The sequence below is a fragment of the Nothobranchius furzeri genome, chromosome 16, assembly GCF_043380555.1.
Source record: "Nothobranchius furzeri strain GRZ-AD chromosome 16, NfurGRZ-RIMD1, whole genome shotgun sequence".
Classification (NCBI taxonomy): Eukaryota; Metazoa; Chordata; class Actinopteri; order Cyprinodontiformes; family Nothobranchiidae; genus Nothobranchius; species Nothobranchius furzeri.
In genome coordinates this window covers 29,371,455-29,392,657 of record NC_091756.1, presented here as the reverse complement: position 1 = coordinate 29,392,657, position 21,203 = coordinate 29,371,455, and the positions used below count along the sequence as shown (strand labels likewise).

The window sequence follows — 21,203 nt, the reverse complement described above, 5'->3', positions numbered from 1 at the left end:
GTTGGTCAGATGATGACTGAGCAGGAAAAAAAACGTTTTATTTTTATTATTGTGTCAGAAATGAATTGTGGATGCTGCAGTGTTTGTGACTGGAGCATGAGTTTATTGTTGGAGTATTATAACTTGTCAGGCACTGGTGTACAGATACTGGGTGTTATCTGTAGAAAAATGATCAAACTGTCACTTTAATATGATTGCATGTGCAACGTGGATGCTCTCACACAACAAACCAAAACAGTCAACATCAATAAATAAATGTCTTTATTGACGACTCTTCGAATAGTTTATGTTCTTTTTTATATTTAGTAGCAAAACGTCTTGCAGATAACACACCTGAGTCTGTGTCAGCATGACCATCAACATGACTTCCTCCAGCAAGCTAAACACACACATTCTGAACTTCCTCAGCTCAGCACATGGGACCTAAAAAGACAAGCCCTTGGTCCACTCGTGTCCCTGCAGTCTTTAAATCTGCTGTCTTTAGGAGGTGGCCCCTCCAGGACCCTGTCTCACTGTCTCCTTTCTCTGTGTTAGCTGTCCTGGCTGAAGCTCTCCATGTGGGTGAGGTACTGGGTGAGGTCGTCCTCCCCCTCCTCCTCCAGGTGCTGCTGGTAGCACTGCAGCAGCCTGGCAGCGCTGGCCCCGGAGGGGCCCCCTCCGGATGGCAGGCAGGTCCCCGACATGTCCAGGACGATGCTGGTCAGAGCTTTGATGTAATTCTTAGCCAGAGTCAGAGTCTCGATCTTGGACAGCTTCCGGTCCGTCCTGACATGCGGGATGGCCTCCCGCAGCGCCTGGAATGCGTTGTTGAGTTTGTGCATGCGCTGGCGCTCGCGCTCGTTGCTCTCCAGGCGCCGGACGCTGCGCTCTTTGGAGCCGGAGCCGCGCTGCTGCCTGCGCCGCCGGCCGCTGCCCACTCCGCCCTGCCGCCTCCCGTGGTCTGCGCTCCTCAGGGAGCCTCTCCAGGAGCCTCCGATCCGTACCGAGGCCTCGGAGCCCTCCTGCTCGCTGGAGCCCGGCTCCGTGTCGGGTTCTTGTTCTGGCTCCGGGTCAGACCAGGTTCTCCTGGATCTCACAGCCTTCCCTTTGGACTTCATCCCGCCGCGTCACAGCTTCAACCCTGCAACAGCGTCACATGTAAGGCCACGTGGTTCTCCCTGTCAAACAGTAACAGAAGGGCCCTTTTGGGTCAGCTCTGCCTCTAACCTTGTGAGAAAACTCCAGGATGGTGTCGCTCTTATCCTGACGCTCCTCAGATAAAATCCAAGGTTAGACTCGCAGAGCGCAGGGGGACGCTATCATCACAACTTTTAGTCTACACTATCAAACATGCAAATACTAAATGGTTTTGCATCGAGATCACATTTTCATAGCCTCAGTCGTAATCTCATTAACGGTGGATCTGTGGCAGACCTGAAGATCATTCATAAAGTGACCATGCAGTGCCAAGAAGGAAAAACAGGATGGTCGATCTTAATTGACTCACCTAGAGAAGTGAAACAGCCAGGTGGTCCTCCTTCTGAACACTTTTATAGAAAAACGCGTCCGGTCATGACAGACTGGAGAGGAACAGCGGAGCGTCACCCTGCAGGCTGAGGACTGCCACATGTGTTCTACCTGCAGCGGACTGACTGATGTACACGTCGCTCTGCTCAGCCAATCAGTGAGCAGCGCAGCCACGAAGCATCCCGACAGGCTGCTGCTAGAATAAAAACAACAAACACCATCAGGACAGGACAGACAGGACTGTCTGGGCTGGATATGTGAGAAATGTGCAGGTTTTCTTTTTTTAAGTTAATTTGGTTGTGCAGGTCAGAAACACAACAAAAGCCATCTGACCTAAATGCAATGTCAACCATGCATCTAAAGCTGGCATCTAATCGTTAAAATAGCTGAAAAATCAAACAAGTAGCTAAAAGCTTTTATTAACCATTAATTACTTACCAACACGTTTAAAGAAGATCTCGTGGTTCTATGTGGGTTTGCTACTGCTGGAATGTTTTTACTTTTAATGTCCACCACAGCTAATCAGCCACCAGACATGCTGCTGAGTGGCCATAGATTCAGAAAAACTTCTGCAGAATATATTCTTTCATTCTTGACAAGTACTTTTAATGATTTTTAAATGGATTATTTTAAAGAAAAGACAAATGTTAAAAAGATATGATCATCTTTATCCTAAACTATATTATCTATAGCATCTATATGCATCCCAGTAAACACGCATCTGGTCCAATGGGCCATTTTCCTCATCTGCTAAGCAGCAAGGCTAGCTAGACCACGTCGGTTCTGCAGACACCAGGCTACAACTGACAGCACAGAAGCAGATCTTATTCAAGCCAAGTCTTCTATTTACTTATTGCCAAACAAACAAGCTTCTCAAACTGTCTGCACTTCTGTAACAGGAGAGCAGTGCAAACTGAAGCACCAGCAGAAAACCAAACAGACACATGAGACAACGTGGTAGAACATTGGTCATAGCTGTCACTAATTATCTGACTTAAACGTGTGATCTGCTTTAATCCCGTTCTGTCTGTTTCGCCTGCTGGCAGCTGTTGACTGTTGGGATTATTACCTGCTGCTGCTGCTGCTGCTGGAGATAACACAAACTGGGAGGTGCTGGTTTGTGGAGGTAGACTGAGCGAATGTCACATAACACTGTTCATCTTTAATGTTGGGAAGTACAAAAAATGAATGTAAATCCATGCTCAAAACAGAAAATTCAACAAATTAAGAATCATCAGTTAAGATGGAATTCTTTGTTTTAGGGTGGGGCTAAGCTTTTAGATTGGTGAGACTCCACCCTACGTGAGTCTATAGTCTCTGAGTGTGGTATCAGACAGACCCGCCCATCTAACAGCAAACAGCGCCAAATAAAACAACAATGGTCACGACTCCAGGCTTTAATTCAGCCGTGCCTCTGGCTGTATTTCTAGTCTAGTGTAAAGTGGAACTTTCAAACATGTTTATGTCCATATTGTTACTGATATGGACGTTTTTCTGGACTAAATTCAAGTAACAATAGACAGGTTTTTTTATACTTTTTACAATAGAGCTGTAACATTGGTCTTTGTGATTGTTAAGTTGACCAGTTTCATATCTGACACCACTCTGCAGCCCTCTGCTGGCCAGTTACTATACTAAACAGTTTTGTGGAGCAGGTAGGGGCGCTCCTTGTCTGCTTTACAGCTGTTAGCTGTAATGCTAGCAGTTAGCACAGATTTTCATTAAAAAACACAAGAAGAAGAAAAGGAAGACGTTTGCTTTTTATGTTGGCATCAGGGCGGAGCCAAAGTGAGCACCGGCGTGGCTACTCTAGATTGAGGGAGCTGAAGGAGGCTACAAGCTCAGAACTGATGGTGACCTGGCTTTGTTGCTACTGGACTACTTCGTGGCCTGCATTGAAAAGAGAGTTTTTTCCAAAAGAGGAAGTGAGTGTCCACCTGGCCAGTGTCCATAGGGTGGGGGTGTAAGGGATTAGCAGGCACTCGCTGCCGCAGACCCGCCCTCCCGCATTCATGTGGCACATTTTGCAAACAGGAAATGTGGGTGGAGTAAGACTCTGGTAGACTTTAAACAGAGACATCATTCCCAGTCCAAAAAAAATCATTTTGTCAGTGTTTTGATGTTTCTTTTTTCATAGCTTTTGATTTTTGAAGATTTATCCCCAAACTTAGTTTGATGATGTCATGTATCATGTAACGCTGACCGCATAAGACTTTTGTAGTTAAACTCTATTTACTATCATAAGTGCTACACTTCCTGCAGTTTATACATCGAAACGTGGGCATTAATGTCTTATTTCTCCTGGTGGGTCTCTCTCTGCCATCACACTTATGGCTTTCTCTGTAGAGTCCATATTGCTTACCCCCAAATTCCCATTGACTCCCATTGGACCTTGCACTATCTTCCATTGGGAAAGAGAAGGAAACTCATCTGTGGGTAATCCTGTTGTCAAGTAGCTCCGGTTTGGGACCGCTGAAAACAATAAGTGCAATCAGGGGCTATGAACGAGCTGTTTCTCCCCTCCCTGAAAACACTCATCAGGTGCTCTAGGTCTCAACAATTGCAATCAGCTGCTGCATGAACACCTGTTTCCAACTAGTAGCACAGCATATGTATGGTGGCATAACTGAAGCGTCAGCCCTTGTGTCTCAGCCCCTCCGGTGTGAAGACACTCCGGGGTAAAGACTTACGTGTCTACCTGCGCGTGTCCACAGAGCAGGTACACAGAGCAAACAAACTTGACCCAGACGCTGCTCCAACGACACCTTGCAAAATGTGCCATTATCCTATACCTGTGATCAGTGGCTTCAGAGGAAAGTCACACACAGCAAACCACTTTCACAACCTTCAAAACCTCCGCTCGCTAAAACCAACTCCCCGCGAAGACACCCACCTGTCTATGGGACAGTGGAACTGCCAATCAGCTGTAAACAAAGCTGACTTCATTACCGCATATGCAAACCACCTGTCACTCGATGCACTGGTCCTCACTGAGACCTGGATCAAACCATGTGACAATGCTACCTCATCTGCTCTCTCAATTAACCACACTTTCTCCCACACTTCTCGTGCATCTGGCCGAGGTGGTGGAACGGGCATGTTAATGTCCAACAAATGGATATACAGTCAGTTGCTACCCATCACTAAATACAACTCCTTTGAATACCATGCCATCCAGGTAACTGTACTGAAAAAATTCTTTTTGGTTGTCATATATTGCCAACCAGGTCAACTCGGAGACTTTCTTGATGAACTCGACACCCTGCTCTCTTCCATTACTGAGCACGACTGTCCCACAATGGTCTTTGGAGACATGAATATTCACCTGGACAATCCCAGCTCATCAGGCTTCCTGTCACTAATGTCATCATTTGATTTAAAACTAGTACAAAGTCCTCCAACTCACAAAGCTGGAAAAGCACTTGACCTCATTTTTCACCAGAAACTGCCATAGACACAATCTCTGTCACACCGCTGCATCTTTCCGATCATTACTTCATCCATTTCAGCACGACTCTACAAGGGAGGTCCACTGCTTCCTCCCCAATGGTCTCATTCCGCCACAACCTCCGCAATCTGGCACCCAACCGCTTCTCCTCTCTTGTCTCCTCCACTCTTCCATCTCCCAGCACATTTTCTGCTTATGAAGTGAATGAAGCCACAGAGTCACTCTGCTCCACACTCTGCTCTTGTCTTAACAACGTGTGCCCTTTAGCCACTAGACCTGCTAGATCCTCTCAGTCGCACCCTTGGCTAAATGATACCCTCCGGTCTCTATGCACCAATCTTAGAGCTGCGGAACGGAAATGACCAAAACAAAAGATCCTGGTGATCAATTGAAATTTCATCAATTACTGTCCTCATTCTCTGCCAGCATCACTGATTCAAAGAAAGCTTTCCACACTGACAAAATTTTCAGCTCTACTGACTCTCAGAAACTATTTTTCTGAGAGTCCTACCGTAGCCGCAGCAGTCACACATGTGATCAACGTTTCACTGACATCCGGTACATTTCCCACCTCTCGCATGCTCAGGTTAAACCGCTGCTTAAAAAAACATCTCTTCCTCCAAATCATGTGGAGAACTACAGACCTATCTCTCTCCTCCCTTTTCTGTCCAAAATCATTGAAAGGGTGGCTTTCAAGCAGATCACAGAATACCTCTCACAAAACTGTCTGCTTGACCCTTACCAGTCTGGGTTCAAAAAGGGCCACTCCAGTGAAACTGCTCTGTTAGCAGTGACTGAATCCTTAAAAGAAGCTAGAGCGACAGGCAAGTCCTCAGTGCTTATCCTGCTCGACTTATCGGCAGCATTTGACACTGTCAACCATGGCTTCCTTTTGTCCACACTCTCAGCATGGGCATCACAGAGAAAGCACACGCCTGGTTTGAATCGTACCTCACAGGACGATCATTCAGTGTATCTTGGCTTGGACAATCCTCTACCGTGCACCATCTTGCCACAGGAGTTCCCCAGGGCTCTGTACTAGGACCTCTTCTCTTTGCCATATACACAACCACACTGGGTGAGATCATTCGATCACATGGCTTCTCCTACCACTGCTATGCAGACAACACCCAGCTCTATCTGTCATTTCCACCGGACGACCACACTGTCTCTGCACGAATTTCAAACTGTCTCTCTGACATATCAAAATGGATGAAATCCCCCCATCTCTAACCCAACCTCTCTAAAACTGAACTACTTGTCATCCCACCAAAACCATCCATACAGCACAATATCTCAATCCAAAATGACTTCCTATCTCTGGCTCCTTCAAAGGCAGTTCGAAATCTGGGTGTTGTGATTGATGAACACCTGACCTTTAAAGATCATGTTGCCTCTGTTGCTCGTTCATGCCGCTTTACGCTGTATAACATACAAAAGATCAGACCATACCTACCACAACATGCCACCCAGCTCCTGGTGCAATCTACTGTCATCTCCCGCCTCGATTACTGCAATGCCCTTCTAACTGGTCTTCCAGGCTGTACTGTGAGACCTCTTCAAATGATCCAGAATGCAGCGGCGCGTCTGGTCTTCAATCAGCCAAAAAGAGCACGTCACCTCTCTGTTCACTGAGCTCCACTGGCTACCGCTAGCAGCACGCATCAAATTCAAATTGCTAACACAAGCATACAAAGTCCGAGATAATACGGCTCCCATCAACAACAACAACAATAACAACAACTTGACATCAGTCATGGAGAGTAGGGAACAAGGAGTGGACGGTAGAGAGGAGGGAGGGTGCTAGTTAAGAAGATGCTCTCTGAAGAGCAGGGTCTTCAGGAGTTTCTTGAAAATTGAAAAGGAAACTCCTGTTCTGGTAGTGCTTGGAAGTTCATTCCACATTTGTGGAACGATGCATGAGAAGAGTCTGGATTGTCCTGAGCGTGGTGTAGGCACTGCTAGCCGACGATCCTGTGATGACCGGAGCGGCCGGGCCGAGACGTAAGCCTTTGCAAGAGGATTCAGGTAGATGGGAGCTGTACCATCTCAGATCTACCTGAATCCTCTTGCAAAGGCTTACGTCTCGGCCCGGCCGCTCCGGTCATCACAGGATCGTCGGCTAGCAGTGCCTACACCACGCTCAGGACAATCCAGACTCTTCTCATGCATCGTTCCACAAATGTGGAATGAACTTCCAAGCACTACCAGAACAGGAGTTTCCTTTTCAATTTTCAAGAAACTCCTGAAGACCCTGCTCTTCAGAGAGCATCTTCTAAACTAGCACCCTCCCTGCACCCGTCCCCCGTCTACCGTCCACTCCTTGTTCCCTACTCTCCATGATTGATGTCAAGTTGTTGTTGTTATTTTTGTTGTTAGCCTCAAGGGCAACATGCCGATTATCACTTGTAAGTCGCTTTGGACAAAAGTGTCTGCTAAATACATAAACATAAACATCCGGACTTTCTATTAAATACTCAAAAGGGTGTTTTAAACTTGTATATCCCCCACATGAAACAATGTAGGCACTCCTGTCACCCGTGTTTTAGTTTTTTGTTTTAATAAGACTAAAACATTTTGCACAGTGACCATCTCTTTGAAGCTGACTTTTTCTTTCTTTCTTTCTTTCTTTCTTTCTTTCTTTCTTTCTTTCTTTCTTTCTTTCTTTCTTTCTTTCTTTCTTTCTTTCTTTCTTTCTTTCTTTCTTTCTTTCTTTCTTTCTTTCTTTCTTTCTTTCTTTCTTTCTCATGAAGACAGAAGTAAAGAAAGAAAGAAAGAAAGAAAGAAAGAAAGAAAGAGAGAAAGAGAAAACGATCTTTTCAAGAAAAAAATCACGAGGCGCTTCACAAAAACAACAAATTTTAAATACAAAAAAGATGTCAAAAAAGTATCAAAAACATGTCTAAAATAAGCCAAAATAGACAATTGTCATTAAAAAAAATGCAAAGAAAAACAGAGAGAGTAAATAAGAAAGAGGGAAATCGGTGAATCCTGGGGAAGGCAGAATTGGTGGGGAGAGCAGAACAAGGCTGGGGATGAAGGTCACACAAAAGCCAGCTTGAACAGATGAGCTTTTAGCTTCTTTTTGAAGGAGAACACTGAGTCCACTGATCTCAGGCTCATGGGGAGAGAAGAGGGCTGAGAGTAAGACCTAGATAGTGGTTACCTAATGCTCAGGTTCAATCATGGGGTCGGGGAACGGGGCTGGCGATTTCAGGAGAGCATTTCGATCACCAGTTGGACCCGCATTAAATCTAAACATGAACCATTGCATCATACCAGTGCGGTAATTGCTGGCATCTTCTCATGTCTGTGTACAAATAATACAAACAACTGCACTCTGGTGTTTATTTTGATTATTACAAGAAATGTTATTTTCTGTTCCTCAGTGACCCTAGTCCAGGGGTGGGAAATCCTGGTCATCGAGGGCCGCCATCCAGCAGGTTGAAGTTGTTTCTCTGCCTCATCACACCTGGTTTGAATCTACTGGTGATTGACAAGTTGCTGCAGAGCCTGATGAGCTGCTGAACAGGTGATTCATCCAGTAATCCGGTGTGCTGGAGCAGGTAAATGACTAAAACCTGCTGGATAGTGGCCCTTGAGGACCGGGATTGCCCATCCCTGCCCTAGTTGTACCACTCCATTGTCCCATGAACCTACAACTGTAGGGAACCCTTAAATTGTGTGTTGCTGTGGTAACCCTAATGAGCCACTGGCAAAAGTTTTAACATTTCTTTTAATCTAGATTCTCTTTAGAATTTTTATTAAAGTTCATGCAGCAGAATTCAGGCATTTTATTTAGTTTTTATTAAAGGTAAGTCCTTGATCTGTTTGCGGGTTTTTAAAATAAAGTGTCTAATTTCTTCAAGAAGTTTTAACTTATTAAATCGACAATGTGTCAATGTACAGCGGTGGCAATCCAAGTTCCTAAAGGCAATCCGCTCCAATTAGGGATTTTGACGTGATGTTTTCACTTGTGTGTGTGTGTGTGTGTGTGTGTGTGTGTGTGTGTGTGTGTGTGTGTGTGTGTGTGTGTGTGTGTGTGTGTGTGTGCTTATACTGTGGGAGCCTAGATGTGTTTACACATTCCTGTTGCAGGACCCATTCCAAGTTGTCATTTGGGGTAAAGACTTTGATCTAGGTTGACCTTGCCTGTGAGAAGGTCGTGTTTTCTGAAGAGGTGGAAACATGAGTGTTTTCTGGTGACGGCCGGCTGGCCCTGCCAGGTTTCCTTCCCCTCCTCAGGTACACTCTGTATCTTATCAGCCAAACGTTGCAGATGCTGCTCTGTTGGAAACTTTATCTTTAACTTTTCAGTTTGCTCGGTTTCTGATTGCACCGGCCCCTGAAGCTTGTGCTGTTTATTTTGTCACAGCAGCTGATAAACGAGGAGAGCTGGGCCTTGGCTGGAATTGTACCCATAAGAAAGGAAGTCACAGAATCACCAAATTTGATGTAAATTAAAGCAAATAAAACTTTCAGAAACCAGGGAGGTGTTTGGGTTTGATGCAGTCTGGTTTGGTTTGCAGCTGGAAAAGTAGCGGTTCTGTTGTGCAACTGGCTCCTTGATTACATTACAGTAGATCATGACACACACACACACACACACACACACACACACACACACACACACACACACACACACACACACACACACACACACACACACACACACACACAGAGATCATGTCATGCCTGTAAAAGCTGAATGCTGTGATGTCATGAGCACACTGAATCTGTTGGGAGCGGGTAGAGAGGAAGCCAGCTGTTAAAACCCCTGACTCATAAACGAGGAGGGAGGTGGGGAGACGGTGAAGAGAATGAGATCTGGGCGAATACTTAGTTTTTCCATTAGAGCAAGGCTGGCTGTCTGAAAGAAAAACAAGCATGGATGTCACGTTAGGCCATGGTGACAGTGAGCTGGCCTTTGGCTGAAGGCAGATGTCAAGATAGAGAGGCTGGTCTGACCACCACTGTGTCAAAAAAAGCTCACTCACCCTTATCTCACAGCTCAAGGTCTGACTCGGTGACATGGGTGAGGAACAGGCAGGTTTGGGAGAGAGAAGAGCGTTGTGGCCGGGACGGTGAGGTCCAGCTCTGCGTTGGTAGGGTGAGGGAGTGAGAGAGTCGTCCAAAATGGAAACAGCAGCTTTTCTCCAGAACTGAGAAATCATCATCCCACTGCAGATCTGCAGAAAACATCCACACAGCATATGTCCTGAACAAAACACACCTTACCCGCAGGTAGCTCTATGAACAACCCCAGTTTGGAAAAATAGAGATCAGTTCTGATCACATGTGCTGCTTCAGGGCAGGACCTTTTTCTTTATAGTGCACACAATGTTGTTTTAGGTAGCAGGTTTATGCATACAAAAGGTTAGCTTAGCTGTGTAATGAGAGCAGACTGTGATAGCATAACTAAACGGGCTGATTCTACTCTTAAAAGCCCAGATTAGAGTCAGGAAAACAGTTCTTTGCATTTTCCTATGATAATTCAGTTCAATAATAACAACAGTGTTTGACCTTTAATTTGAAAATGACGGTTTTTAGATTAGTTTGTTTATTTTTTTGGTTTAATGACTTTATTTTTTCAAGTTCAAAGTTTAGGGACTAAAATGGTAATTTCATCATCAATTAGTATTCACATAATAACTAGTAATGCAATTTGAATACTAAAAGTCAATCCAGTCACAACCAAATAGTGAGGGATGTACATCATATTTGCCTCATTCATTTGGTAAAGTTGTATTTTTAAAAAGGACACATAACGACTTTTTTTCTGAAGTTACAATAGCTCTATGGTCGATACAAACATGTTCATGAAGCACTTTGAACAGAAGCCCTCTTGTTTAGAGCAATTTCAGCAGTTTTATTCATGACACTTTTAGTACCTTCCAGAATGAGCCATTTCAGGGCTCTGTCACTTTAAGAAAACACGCTGTAGCTGGCCATGCCCACCCATCCCCCACTCGTACTGCTATAAGCTGAGAAGTTCTGATATCTGGGAGGGGCTTTGAGTAGAACCTCTGCTCCTCCAGCAGCAACTCTCTCTTGCATTTGAGAGGTGTTTCTATGCTTAATCCCCTGACTGTGACATCACAAATGAGAACTTTCTGAAAAAGCCTTTTCTAGGCACATAATTCCTAAAAACAAACACTGACAGAAAACAAATCAAAAGATTATTTTCATGTTTGGGGCGTTTATAGAGGCTGTAGAGACCCACATGGCAACACATGAGTTTAACTTAATATGTCAACTTTAAGACATTTTGCTCCACAGAACATGAAATCTTTTTTCCGTACAACTGTGGAACTGTGGACAACTTTGAAGACGCTACAATGATGTTCTGCTGAGCTGTGGTGGCCTCATGGAGGGGGTCATCGTCTTGAACACTGCTGCTAACCATTTAAACATTCTCCCTCTCCTGATAATAACATTTTACTTTCTTTGACATTGAATGTGCTACTACTAGTTTACCCATTTAATTATAGATTCACTAGAATAAATACAACAAAGTTTATCTCTCACCAAATAGAATATTTACTAAGAAATCACAATGTAACCATAGAAACACTACTTGGTATATATGGTGTGTGTGTGTGTGTGTGTGTCTCTGCTCTATCTTCTCGATCCCCAGTGAGTCGTGGTGAGTGGCTGCTTATACTGAGCCAGGATCCTCTGGAGGTTTCTTCCTGTTAAAAGGGAGTTTTCCTCTCCACCGTCGCTAAATGCTTGCTTAGTATGAGGATTGCTGTAAAGTCACTGACACTAGTCAGTGACTTGATGCAATTTGCTGGGTTTCTTATATAGGAAACTTTTTTCTGATTGGCTTAATGAACTGACCTGTATTGGAATGTTTACTATGTGAAGTCCCCTGAGACGACTCTTGTCATAATTTGGCGCTATGTAAATAAACTTGAATTGAATTGAATGGACTTCCCTCTGTTTTCACTTCAAAACAGCTCATTTATCTAAATTCTACATGTTCTGAAATGACATGTTATCTTCGTTCAATATTTTTATAATGAAGATTTAAATAATTTACAAGCTACTGTTTTACAGAAATGTGTGCTTTTCTAAACTTCTAACCTTTAAGCTGTGGCATGTTTTATCTATGTCTGGTGAAATGAGATGTAATATGCATAATATGCTGTATATTATTTTTCATAGTTTAGCATTAATGGTTTCTCCTTTAAAATGTTAAAAAGATTTAAAAAAACTCAAAAACGAGTTTCAGTAAAAGTATATTTGCCAAATTCTCTGAAACGGCTTATGGTAGAGAAATGAACATTAATGTCACAAACAACAGCTCTGGTAGACATTCCTGCAGTCAGCATGACAACTGCACGCTTCCTCAAAGGTTGCTACGTCAGTGGCTTTGTGCTGTTTGATCAAACTGCACATGTCAGGGTGGCCTTTTATTGTGGGCAGTTTAAAGCCCACCTGTACATTATACATGCTGTCTAATCAGCCCCTTGATATGCCACACCTGTGAGTTGGGATGGATTATGTTGGTAAAGGAAAAGTGCTCACTAACACACATTTTGACAGATTTTAGACCAGTATTTGAGAGTCATGGGTCTTTAGTGCATGTAGAAAAAGTTTCAGATGTTTGAGTTCAGCTCATGAAAAATGGGAGCAAAAACAAAAGTGTTGCATTTATATTTTGTTCAGTGTACTTTAGCAGTATTTGTATTCTAAGTAAACATGCAGCTTATACCTTTTATTGGAATAAAACGTTTGAATGAAAATAGGAATGCCATACCAGAGTCTTCTGATGTGACGGCGAGCTGGTTGCAGGAGAAGTTGTTTTGCAGAGATGTGCAGGAATCTGAGAGCAGCTTCAAGGTGGGCTTCTCCTACAAAGCAGCTGAATATCAGTTGTGACAGTTTATATGAAGAGGAAATCTAAATGGGAGTTTGGTACCTGATCAAACAGGTAGACGGTGACATCCTCCTCAAACGACACGCTCTTCTTCAGTTTTGCATTCAGGTCCCTGCTGCAAGGTTTGTTCTGGCCAGGTTTCAGATAACCACTGAGGCTGGTTACATTTTCTCTCTCTGCATTTCCAGAACTGTTTGGGATAATATAGGGAAAGTGTTTTGGAAGAAACATGGTGGATGTTCTCCAGTCCAAAACTAGTATTGAGAAGTGTTTTTCTACAATCATCCCAAACAACAAAGCACCTGTCCAAGTCTTCCATCAGGATTGTGTCCTCTTTAGGTGTCCACATTCAAGTTGTTCCGTCAGAAAATGAGAAACTTGTCACGTCCAAGTAATCTGATTTGGGAAATCTGGGATAAAGAGGACATAAAACAGTGATCTGGTTTCATCTGACCTGGAGATATTCACCAAGGCTTTACAGGAGGAAGTCAGAATGTTTTAAATCCTCATTGATGTTAACTAGAAAACACATTTCATAGACGATGCTGAATAACAGGTGACCCAGATGTTGTTGCTGCTCAGAATAGAGTAAAAAACACTAGAAAACCCATCACATCTGGGGAATTTTATGCTTTTCTTGTAAATGTATATCCTCTTTCCTACATCTCTTTTGGTTTATTGTTAAGCTCTAGTTTTTATTAAAAATACATTATTTTTGTATCCCAGAACTCTCAATGAGATGCTTTTGGCCTAAAAGGTTCTGAGACCACCTTTTTCTTTTGGTGGGGGAGTGTATCGTGATGGCTACCTCCTTGGTGGAGTCACCGAGGAGGACGCCTGTCCAGGTCACACAAGGACAGAGAAGGTGAAAAAAACATAACTTAGCCCAATGGAAAACTACTGAATGTGTCTCAAGTTTCAAGGAAAAAAAACAGACTGAATCCTGGTGATAAAGAGGTCTGATGTCTGAGGTTGTCCACATGTCCACAGGCAGGTGTGGACTGGTCTCTTGAACACGACGTCCACAAATCTCTCAAAGTCTGCTAATCACAGTTAGCTCTAGACTAGCTTTAGCAGTTGTTGCCCATTATTAACAAAACAGTGCACACAAACACCCCCATGCACACGCTCGTCCACTCACTCCTGAGCTTGAATAAATATCGGAGCTTGTCCATCTGCGGAGACAAAGACGCAATAGGAAACTTTTACCGCTCTGCTGTAACCTGGCAACCGCAGGACAAGTGACTCAGGAAAGGAAGAAACAAGCTGACTCACAGCAGTTGTGACGTAAAGGATGTAAAAGGACACACACACACACGCACACACACACACACACACACACACACACACACACACACACACACACACACAGTAGGCCGTAAGCCTGTAATCTGTCCTGTTTGGGTAAATTAACACCTCACTGTGTAACAGCTGGAGGGACTCAGAAAAAAGATGGACGTTTCCAAATGGCATGGGCATAAAAAACACTGAGGTCCAAACAGATGAAGACTCATCCTTCATCTTCAGTGTCTTTAAACAAAAAGCACAATAAGTCTGTAAGTGATACCTGTAGAAACAGCATAGTCCTCAGAGAGCCACTTCAACCCTTCCACTGACACCACCATCCCGGCTCCATCCATGGACCTCCGTAACTCTGTGAAAAGAGAACTGCTTCAGAAATATCACTGCATCATGACAAAGCAAAACGTGTTGCAGCACAGCTCTTCTTTATCAGTTGTAAGAAAAACCAGCAGGTTTCTTTCCTGGCATCCGTGCTTTCTCCTGTTTTCACTGAACAATACGATGAAGAAAAGAGAGATGCGACTGAAACGTGGGGAGAGGAGAGACAGAAATGGTCCTGGGATGAAAGGAGGGATGATGGGCTGTGAAAGAAGAGAGGGGGTCGAAGAAAGGACAAAGAGCTCGTGTATACAGCTCATCACCAGGATGATTTCTGGCCTTCCTGAAGCAGAGAGCAGGATGTGATCAATAAACTCTAATGTAACACGGTGTCTCATTTTAAAGGGAACACCGAACACAACCGTTCTAAAGGAAATGATGAAACCTATTGAGTCTAAGTGTTCAAAGCACATATATCGCAAAACGTGTTGGGACCATCATCCTGCTGCAGAAAAGGTTAGCTAACACATCGCTCTTCATAAGCCCAAACCGTCATTCGCCCACTCCCATGCTCAACAGATACACAAGTGTTTTGGTCGAAACCATCCACAAAGGAGTTGTTTACCAAACTTGTTTTAATTTAAAAAAAACTGTACATCATAAAGAAAACAACACATACACAAACATGAATCGCAGTAGCGGCTAGCGGTGGCACTTCCTGTGCAGCTTAGAACACTTCCTGAAAACATAATCGTTTTTCTGTTAAAGTAACCGAGTACTGTGGCAAAAGTGTAAAGCCTGGGGCACACAGAGAATGGATGTGCTGCGCCACAGAAGCGCAGCGGTTTTGGGGTCACACAGGAATCGCTGAGCGCTTCTTGGAAAGTCGCACGAAAGTCAGAACATCACGCAGGACTTGAGGGCAGGAAGCGGAAAGTGACTCTTTTGTTTATACGTGATCAGACTTGCCGTCGTGTTTTGTGAGACACGACGGCAAGTACATTATTTATTAGAATATTTTAGGATCAATAAGACTTTACAGTTTTCAATACTGTAATCAAGTAGCTTTTACAAGCTCCTCGTCCATGTTTTAGTGGTTGGGTTTGTGCCGTAAAGCCGTTCCGCGTCATAATGTTTGTTGTAAAGTACTCCACAATGTTGTAAACGGCTGCGCCACGGCCCTTGAAATAGAACTGGTGTCCATCTTCCACGCCACGCCGTGGACCGACACTACTGGGATGTCCTGCCCTCCCCATGTAGCCACTTTCAGTAACTTCTTTTGAAAATGACGGTGCAGGCGCATCTGTGTTCTGTGTGCCCAAGGCTTAACAATTGTCACACTTCCATGATCAAAATCCTCTGGACTTAGTTGTTAGCTCATCAGTCTAATCTGAACTGTTCTCTATTTTTCCAGTTACCACTCATCAATTCTAACCCAGCCTATCCACCAATGTGTAAACGGCACATGACGTAATAAACATATTTTACCCACATTTTTACCTGCAAGCTCCCTTCCCACTGGGGGCATTTCAGATGCAAAATGGCAATGAAAGCGTTTGACACATTGGTCCTGCAAGGTCAAGAAATGACAGGAGAATTGCAAGACCACACGTGATTCTGGTACGTCACACGATAACAAATCTGGATAAAGACAGTATGTACCAACAAAGGTCTGTGGTATTCAATTCAATTCAATTCAAGTTTATTTATATAGCGCCAAATCACAACAAGAGTCGTCTCAAGGCACTTCACAAAGTAAACATTCCGATGTTCCATTTCAGTTCATTAAGCCTGTCAGGAAAAAGTTTCCTATATAAGGAACCTAGCAAATCAGTGACTTTACAGCAATCCTCATACTAAGCAAGCATTTAGTGACAGTGGAGAGGAAAACTCCCTTTTAACAAGAAGAAATCTCCTGAGGATCCTGGCTCAGTATAAGCAGCCATCCTCCACAACTCACTGTGGCTCAAGAAGACAGAGCAGACAGACACACACACCAACACTAACACCAGCCCACCCCCCCCCACACACACACACACATCCACACACACAACATATATGCCAAGTAATATTTCTATGGTTACATTGTGATTTCTTAGTAAATATTCTATTTGGTGAGAGATAAACTTTATTGTATTTATCCTAGTGAATCTATAATTAAAGGGTAAACTAGTAGTAACATATTCAATGTCAAAGAAAGTAAAATATTATTAAAAGGAGAAGGAGAATGTTTAAGTTGTTAGCAACAGTGTTCAAGCCGATGGCCCCCACCATGAGGCCACCACAGCTCAGCAGAACATCGTTGTAGCTTCTTCTGGGAAGAAAAACACTTAGAGAAAAAAATAAAGTTAACAGCTGAAATTGCAGGAAATAATACAGTTAAAGAGCAAATTGTAGAAGAAAGTAGTCGAGTGTGAAAAGTGGTCAGCGTGCCCTCCAGCAGTCTAAGACTATAGCAGCATAACTACAGAGATAACTCTGGATAACCTAGCCTTTTAGATGGAGGCAGGGCAAGGGAGAGCCATCTTTACCGACTGTACACTCCACCTCCCTTTACTCCCCCACTTGTCCAGATCTGGGCTAACATCAGATTTTTACCATAGGCCCAATCAAATAAAAATGTTTTAAGCCTAGTCTTAAAAGTAGACAAGGTGTCTGCCTCACGGACTAATGCTGGGAGCTGGTTCCACAGGAGAGGAGCCTGATAGCTAAAAGATCTGCCTCCCATCTAATTTTTATATATTCTGGGAACCACCAGTAAACCTGCAGTCTGAGAGCAAAGTGCTCGGTTAGGAAAGTATGGAACAATCAGGTCACTGATGTATGATGGAGCTTGATTATTGAGCTTTATATGTGAGAAGGAGGATCTTAAAATCTATTCTGAATTTTACAGGCAGCCAATGTAGGGAAGCTAAGACAGGAGAGATATGATCTCTCTTTTTAATTCTTATCAGAACTCTAGCTGCAGCATTTTGGACAAGCTGAAGACTTTTAACTACATTCTGTGGGCTTCCTGAGAGTAATGAATTACAGTAATCCAGTCTTGATGTAATAAATGCATGCACTAGTTTTTTAGCACCACTCCTGGAAATGATGTTTTTAATCTTAGCAATGTTACAAAGGTGGAAAAATGAAATCCTACAAACCTGTTTAACGTGGGATTTGAATGACATGTCCTGGTCAAAGATAACACCAAGGTTCCTTACTTTGTTCTCGGAGATTAATTTAATGCCATTCAGGTCAGGTGATTGACTAAGCAATTTCCTTTTCTGAATTTCAGGTCCAAATATGACAATTTCAGTCTTGTCTTGATTTAAAAGCAGAACGTTTTGAGTCATCCAATTTTTTATATCTTCAAGGCATCCAGTTCCAGCGGTGGTCCCGGAGGTCGCACCGCATCCGGTCCAGCCTGTCCAAACGGTCTCGTCTGTAGCAACTCCTCCTCCACTCCAGAAGCCGAGGCCCCCGGACCAGAAGCCGACGGTCCAGAAGCAGACGCCCCCGAACCAGAAGTTAACGCCTCCAGACCAGAAGTCGACGGTCCAGAATTTGACGGTCCAGAAGCCGATGGTCCAGAAGTCAACGGACCAGAAATTGACGCCCCCGGACCAGAAGTCGATGCCTTCGAACCAGAAGTCGATGGAGGGCGACGCCCCCTTTCCAGTCCTGAGGTCGACGCTCTCTCCAGTCCAGAGGTTGATGCTCCTTCATGTCCAGAGGTCGACGCTCCTTCGTGTCCAGAGGTTGACGCTCCTTCGTGTCCCGAGGTCGACGTCCCCTCCAGGCCAGAGGTCGACGTCCCCTCCAGTCCAACGTCTCCACCGTCTCCATTCCAGTGGTCGATGCCGTCTCCAGTCCATTGGTCGACGCCGTCTCCAGTCCAGTGGTCAACGCCGTCTCCAGTCCCGTGGTCGACGCCGTCTCCAGTCCCATGGTCGACGCCGTCTCCAGTCCAGTGGGCGACACCGTCTCCAGTCCAGTGGGCGAGGCCGTCTCCAGTCCAGTGGGCGACGCCGTCTCCAGTCCCGTGGTCGACGCCGTCTTCAGTCCAGTGGTCGACGACGCCGTTTCCAGCCCAGAGGCCGACGACGACGCCTCCGGCCCAGAGGCCGCCGCCGCAGCCTCCAGCCCAGAGGTCGACGACGACGCCTCCAGCCCAGAGGTCGTCGCCGCCGCCTCCAGTCCAGAAGTCAAGGATGTCTCCTCCGGCGTCTCTGCCTCCGGTCACCGCCAGTCCTGCCCTCATCAGGCGCGGGCCCCCAAGAGCTCGTCCACGTCTCCTCCTCTGCCACAGACGCAGGCCCCCGAGAGCTCGTCGTTGTCTCCTCCTCTGCCCCAGACGCAGGCCCCCAAGAGCTCGTCGTCATCTCCTCCTCTGCCCCAGACGCAGGTCCCCGGACTTCACTGGTTCCTGCCTCCTCTCCACCGGTCCCTCGGTTCCTCTTGGCCCTCCTTCCTGGTCCCCCTCCTCCCGCCCTGCTCTGTGTGCCTGTGGGCGTCTGGGATCCGCCCTTTTGGGGGGGTACTGTTACACTCTGTCTTGTCTCCCCGTTCTGTTTAGTCATGTGTCTCTGTTAATTGCTCCCACCTGCCTCTCGTTTTCCAATCACCCAAGCTCCCAGTCCTCATGTATTTAAACCCCTTTCAGTCCTGTGTCTCAGGTTGGTTCATTGTTTCATTGTCCTGCGTGCTCTCCTCATTAAAGGCTGTTACTCGTTCCAGTTTGTCTGCCTGCCTGCTTCCCTCGCCCGCATGTGGATCCCTGTATCTGCCTCACTCACCGGCACGTTGTGACAATTTTCAATGTCCACATGAATGTTAAAATCCTCCACTACCATGACCTTATCAGTATTTAGCACCAAATCAGATAAAAAATCAGAGATCTGATCCAAAAACTCAGAGTAAGGGCCTGGTGGATGATACAAAACTACAAACATGAGTGGTTTTACAGTTTTGCAATGTGGATTAGGAAAACTAAGAATAAGATTTTCAAAAGAACTGTAACTATTAATTGGTAAGGGATTGATTAATAGGTCGGGTTCTGCTGGAGGACCGCTACGGGGTGGTTCTGATCTAGCTACCGTACTTAGCTAACAAGAAACGTCTTACCGCAGATACTGCCACCTACAGGATGGACTGCTATTATGTTTGATTTCCCGTCTGACCTGATCTGAACTGCTGAGGTTGACGCTTACTGGAAGCCTAGTGTGTAAAAAGTAGACTCAAGGTGTAGGCAACTCATCCCTTTGTTTCTGGGATGCATCGAATGCTTCATGGACAACGGAAATGCACTCGTGAACTTCTGGCTAAGTGCTGCGTACTACACTTAGAGGTTACACAGATGTTTCACAGAGATTTCACAGAATTACACAGACATTTCATGGACATCTCACAAATGTTTCTCAGATGTTTCATAGACGTTTCACAGACTTTTCACAGATGTTACACAGACGTTATACAGATGTTTTTCAGACATTTCACAGGTGTTTTACAGACTTTATACAGACACAGACATACATTAGTTTCACAGACATTACACATACGTTTTGTGGACATTGCAAAGATGTAGGGCTAGACAATATAGAAAAAAGCATATCGAAAAAGTTATAGTGATCACTATTAATAACTATTGATAATGCAGCCCTGGCTATTTTATGTCATTACTTTAGGATAACATAAGTTGGTTGTGTCATCAAACTTGATTTTTATTTGACTCTCTGCTAACTTTTCAATTTACCATGGTGTATTTTTTTCCAGATTTGTAAACTCCAAAATATCACCGTGCTGGTGAACTACTATAGCCTTTTTATTGAACAATTCCCTCCACTGCACATTGCTGCAACATGTTGCTGTCTGTAATGGTTTGAGGGATGGAGGACTTGGTAACGGAGCGTGCCTGGGTGTGTGTTTGTCATTGGTTGGGAGTAAGTATTGAATCTAGTATAAAACTGCCCAATAGGATAAAATAGAAAAATGAAAGGAAACATTTAAAGGTGGAATATGGAACAATTTATTAAAATGCTAAATTTAAAAAATAATAATACCTCCACAGGGCATTTAGAGGTGTAATTTAAAACAAATCACATTTTTGATAGGCTGGGTTTATGTTTACTTCTACCAGCAAATAGAGTGCTCCGTTGCGGGTTGCCAAACAATCTGCTCCACTTGGCACAGTGATGTTGGCATGCTGAAAATATGCTGATTTGGCAAGTCAAGCAGCTGCTCTGAGTCTGGAAGATGTTCTAACAATAGATATTGTTGTGAAATAAACTTATTAGTAGAAATTATTCCTTACCCTATATGATTTGTCACTGGATATGGTGCTACCTTGCCGGTCACTTCACATACAACCTGACATCCCAATTGCTGGAAAGTTTGTTCTATTTTTGCAACTACAACCTTCACACACTAGATGTCGCTATGGTGTTCGTATTCCATACTCAACCTTTAACTGAAGTTTTAATTCACCAATTTTTTTCTATACGTCCATCAATCGATATATATTGTTATTGAATCATTGTCCAGCCCTACAAAGACGTTGCACATGTAGGGTTTGGCAAATTGAGTGCTTTTAGAGCTCAATATACTGTATCTATTACCTCAACTTATGACCAATAAGCTGTGATACTCTATCTAAATATAGAATATCAACTTAGTTTTGATTCAGAAAGGAGTCAGGTTTATAAAAATAAGAATTTATTTTACCAGCAATTAAAACATGACAAGTTAACTAATATTTACTGT

The 21,203-nt window shown here is 44.1% G+C and overlaps 2 protein-coding genes across 10 annotated transcripts; both read right to left on the bottom strand.

Annotated features, from left to right (window-relative positions):
- Positions 1 to 244: 244 nt before the first annotated feature.
- bhlha15 (basic helix-loop-helix family, member a15) lies at positions 245 to 1,627 on the bottom strand. Of its 4 annotated transcripts, none has more exons than XM_070545527.1 (3): positions 1,487 to 1,627; positions 1,207 to 1,248; positions 245 to 1,120 (listed from the first exon to the last, which is right to left on the bottom strand). In XM_070545527.1, the coding sequence occupies exon 3, from the start codon at positions 1,095 to 1,097 to the stop codon at positions 531 to 533; it is 567 nt and encodes a 188-aa protein (XP_070401628.1). In that variant the 5' UTR covers positions 1,098 to 1,120; positions 1,207 to 1,248; positions 1,487 to 1,627; the 3' UTR covers positions 245 to 530. The 4 variants fall into 4 exon arrangements, with proteins under 4 accessions (XP_070401628.1, XP_070401629.1, XP_070401626.1 ...); XM_070545528.1 differs by having other exon boundaries at positions 1,207 to 1,242; positions 1,487 to 1,595; XM_070545525.1 differs by lacking the exon at positions 1,207 to 1,248 and having other exon boundaries at positions 1,487 to 1,624.
- LOC139061536 (serine/threonine-protein kinase LMTK2-like) lies at positions 1,573 to 14,546 on the bottom strand. 6 transcript variants are annotated; one of them, XM_015963565.3, is made up of 5 exons: positions 14,407 to 14,546; positions 13,142 to 13,249; positions 12,882 to 13,029; positions 12,720 to 12,813; positions 9,738 to 10,143 (listed from the first exon to the last, which is right to left on the bottom strand). In XM_015963565.3, exons 2-5 carry the CDS (start codon positions 13,186 to 13,188, stop codon positions 9,959 to 9,961), a joined length of 474 nt encoding a protein of 157 aa, XP_015819051.2. In that variant the 5' UTR covers positions 13,189 to 13,249; positions 14,407 to 14,546; the 3' UTR covers positions 9,738 to 9,958. The 6 variants fall into 6 exon arrangements, with proteins under 6 accessions (XP_070401632.1, XP_070401631.1, XP_015819051.2 ...); XM_070545533.1 differs by lacking the exon at positions 14,407 to 14,546 and adding an exon at positions 13,981 to 14,110; XM_070545531.1 differs by lacking the exons at positions 13,142 to 13,249; positions 14,407 to 14,546 and adding an exon at positions 1,573 to 1,699 and having other exon boundaries at positions 9,952 to 10,143; positions 12,882 to 13,125.
- Between the last annotated feature and the right edge of the window lie 6,657 nt (positions 14,547 to 21,203).

Bases quoted from the DNA above. Each gene is read 5' to 3' on its own strand.
- bhlha15 (XM_070545527.1), bottom strand. From the start codon at position 1,097: ATGAAGTCCAAAGGGAAGGCTGTGAGATCCAGGAGAACCTGGTCTGAC.
- LOC139061536 (XM_070545531.1), bottom strand. From the start codon at position 13,124: ATGATTGTAGAAAAACACTTCTCAATACTAGTTTTGGACTGGAGAACA. The intron at 12,814-12,881 runs GTACCAAACTCC...GCTGCTTTGTAG, and splicing joins CCGTCTACCTGTTTGATCAG to GAGAAGCCCACCTTGAAGCT. The intron at 10,144-12,719 runs GTATGGCATTCC...TGTTTTCTGCAG, and splicing joins CGTCACATCAGAAGACTCTG to ATCTGCAGTGGGATGATGAT.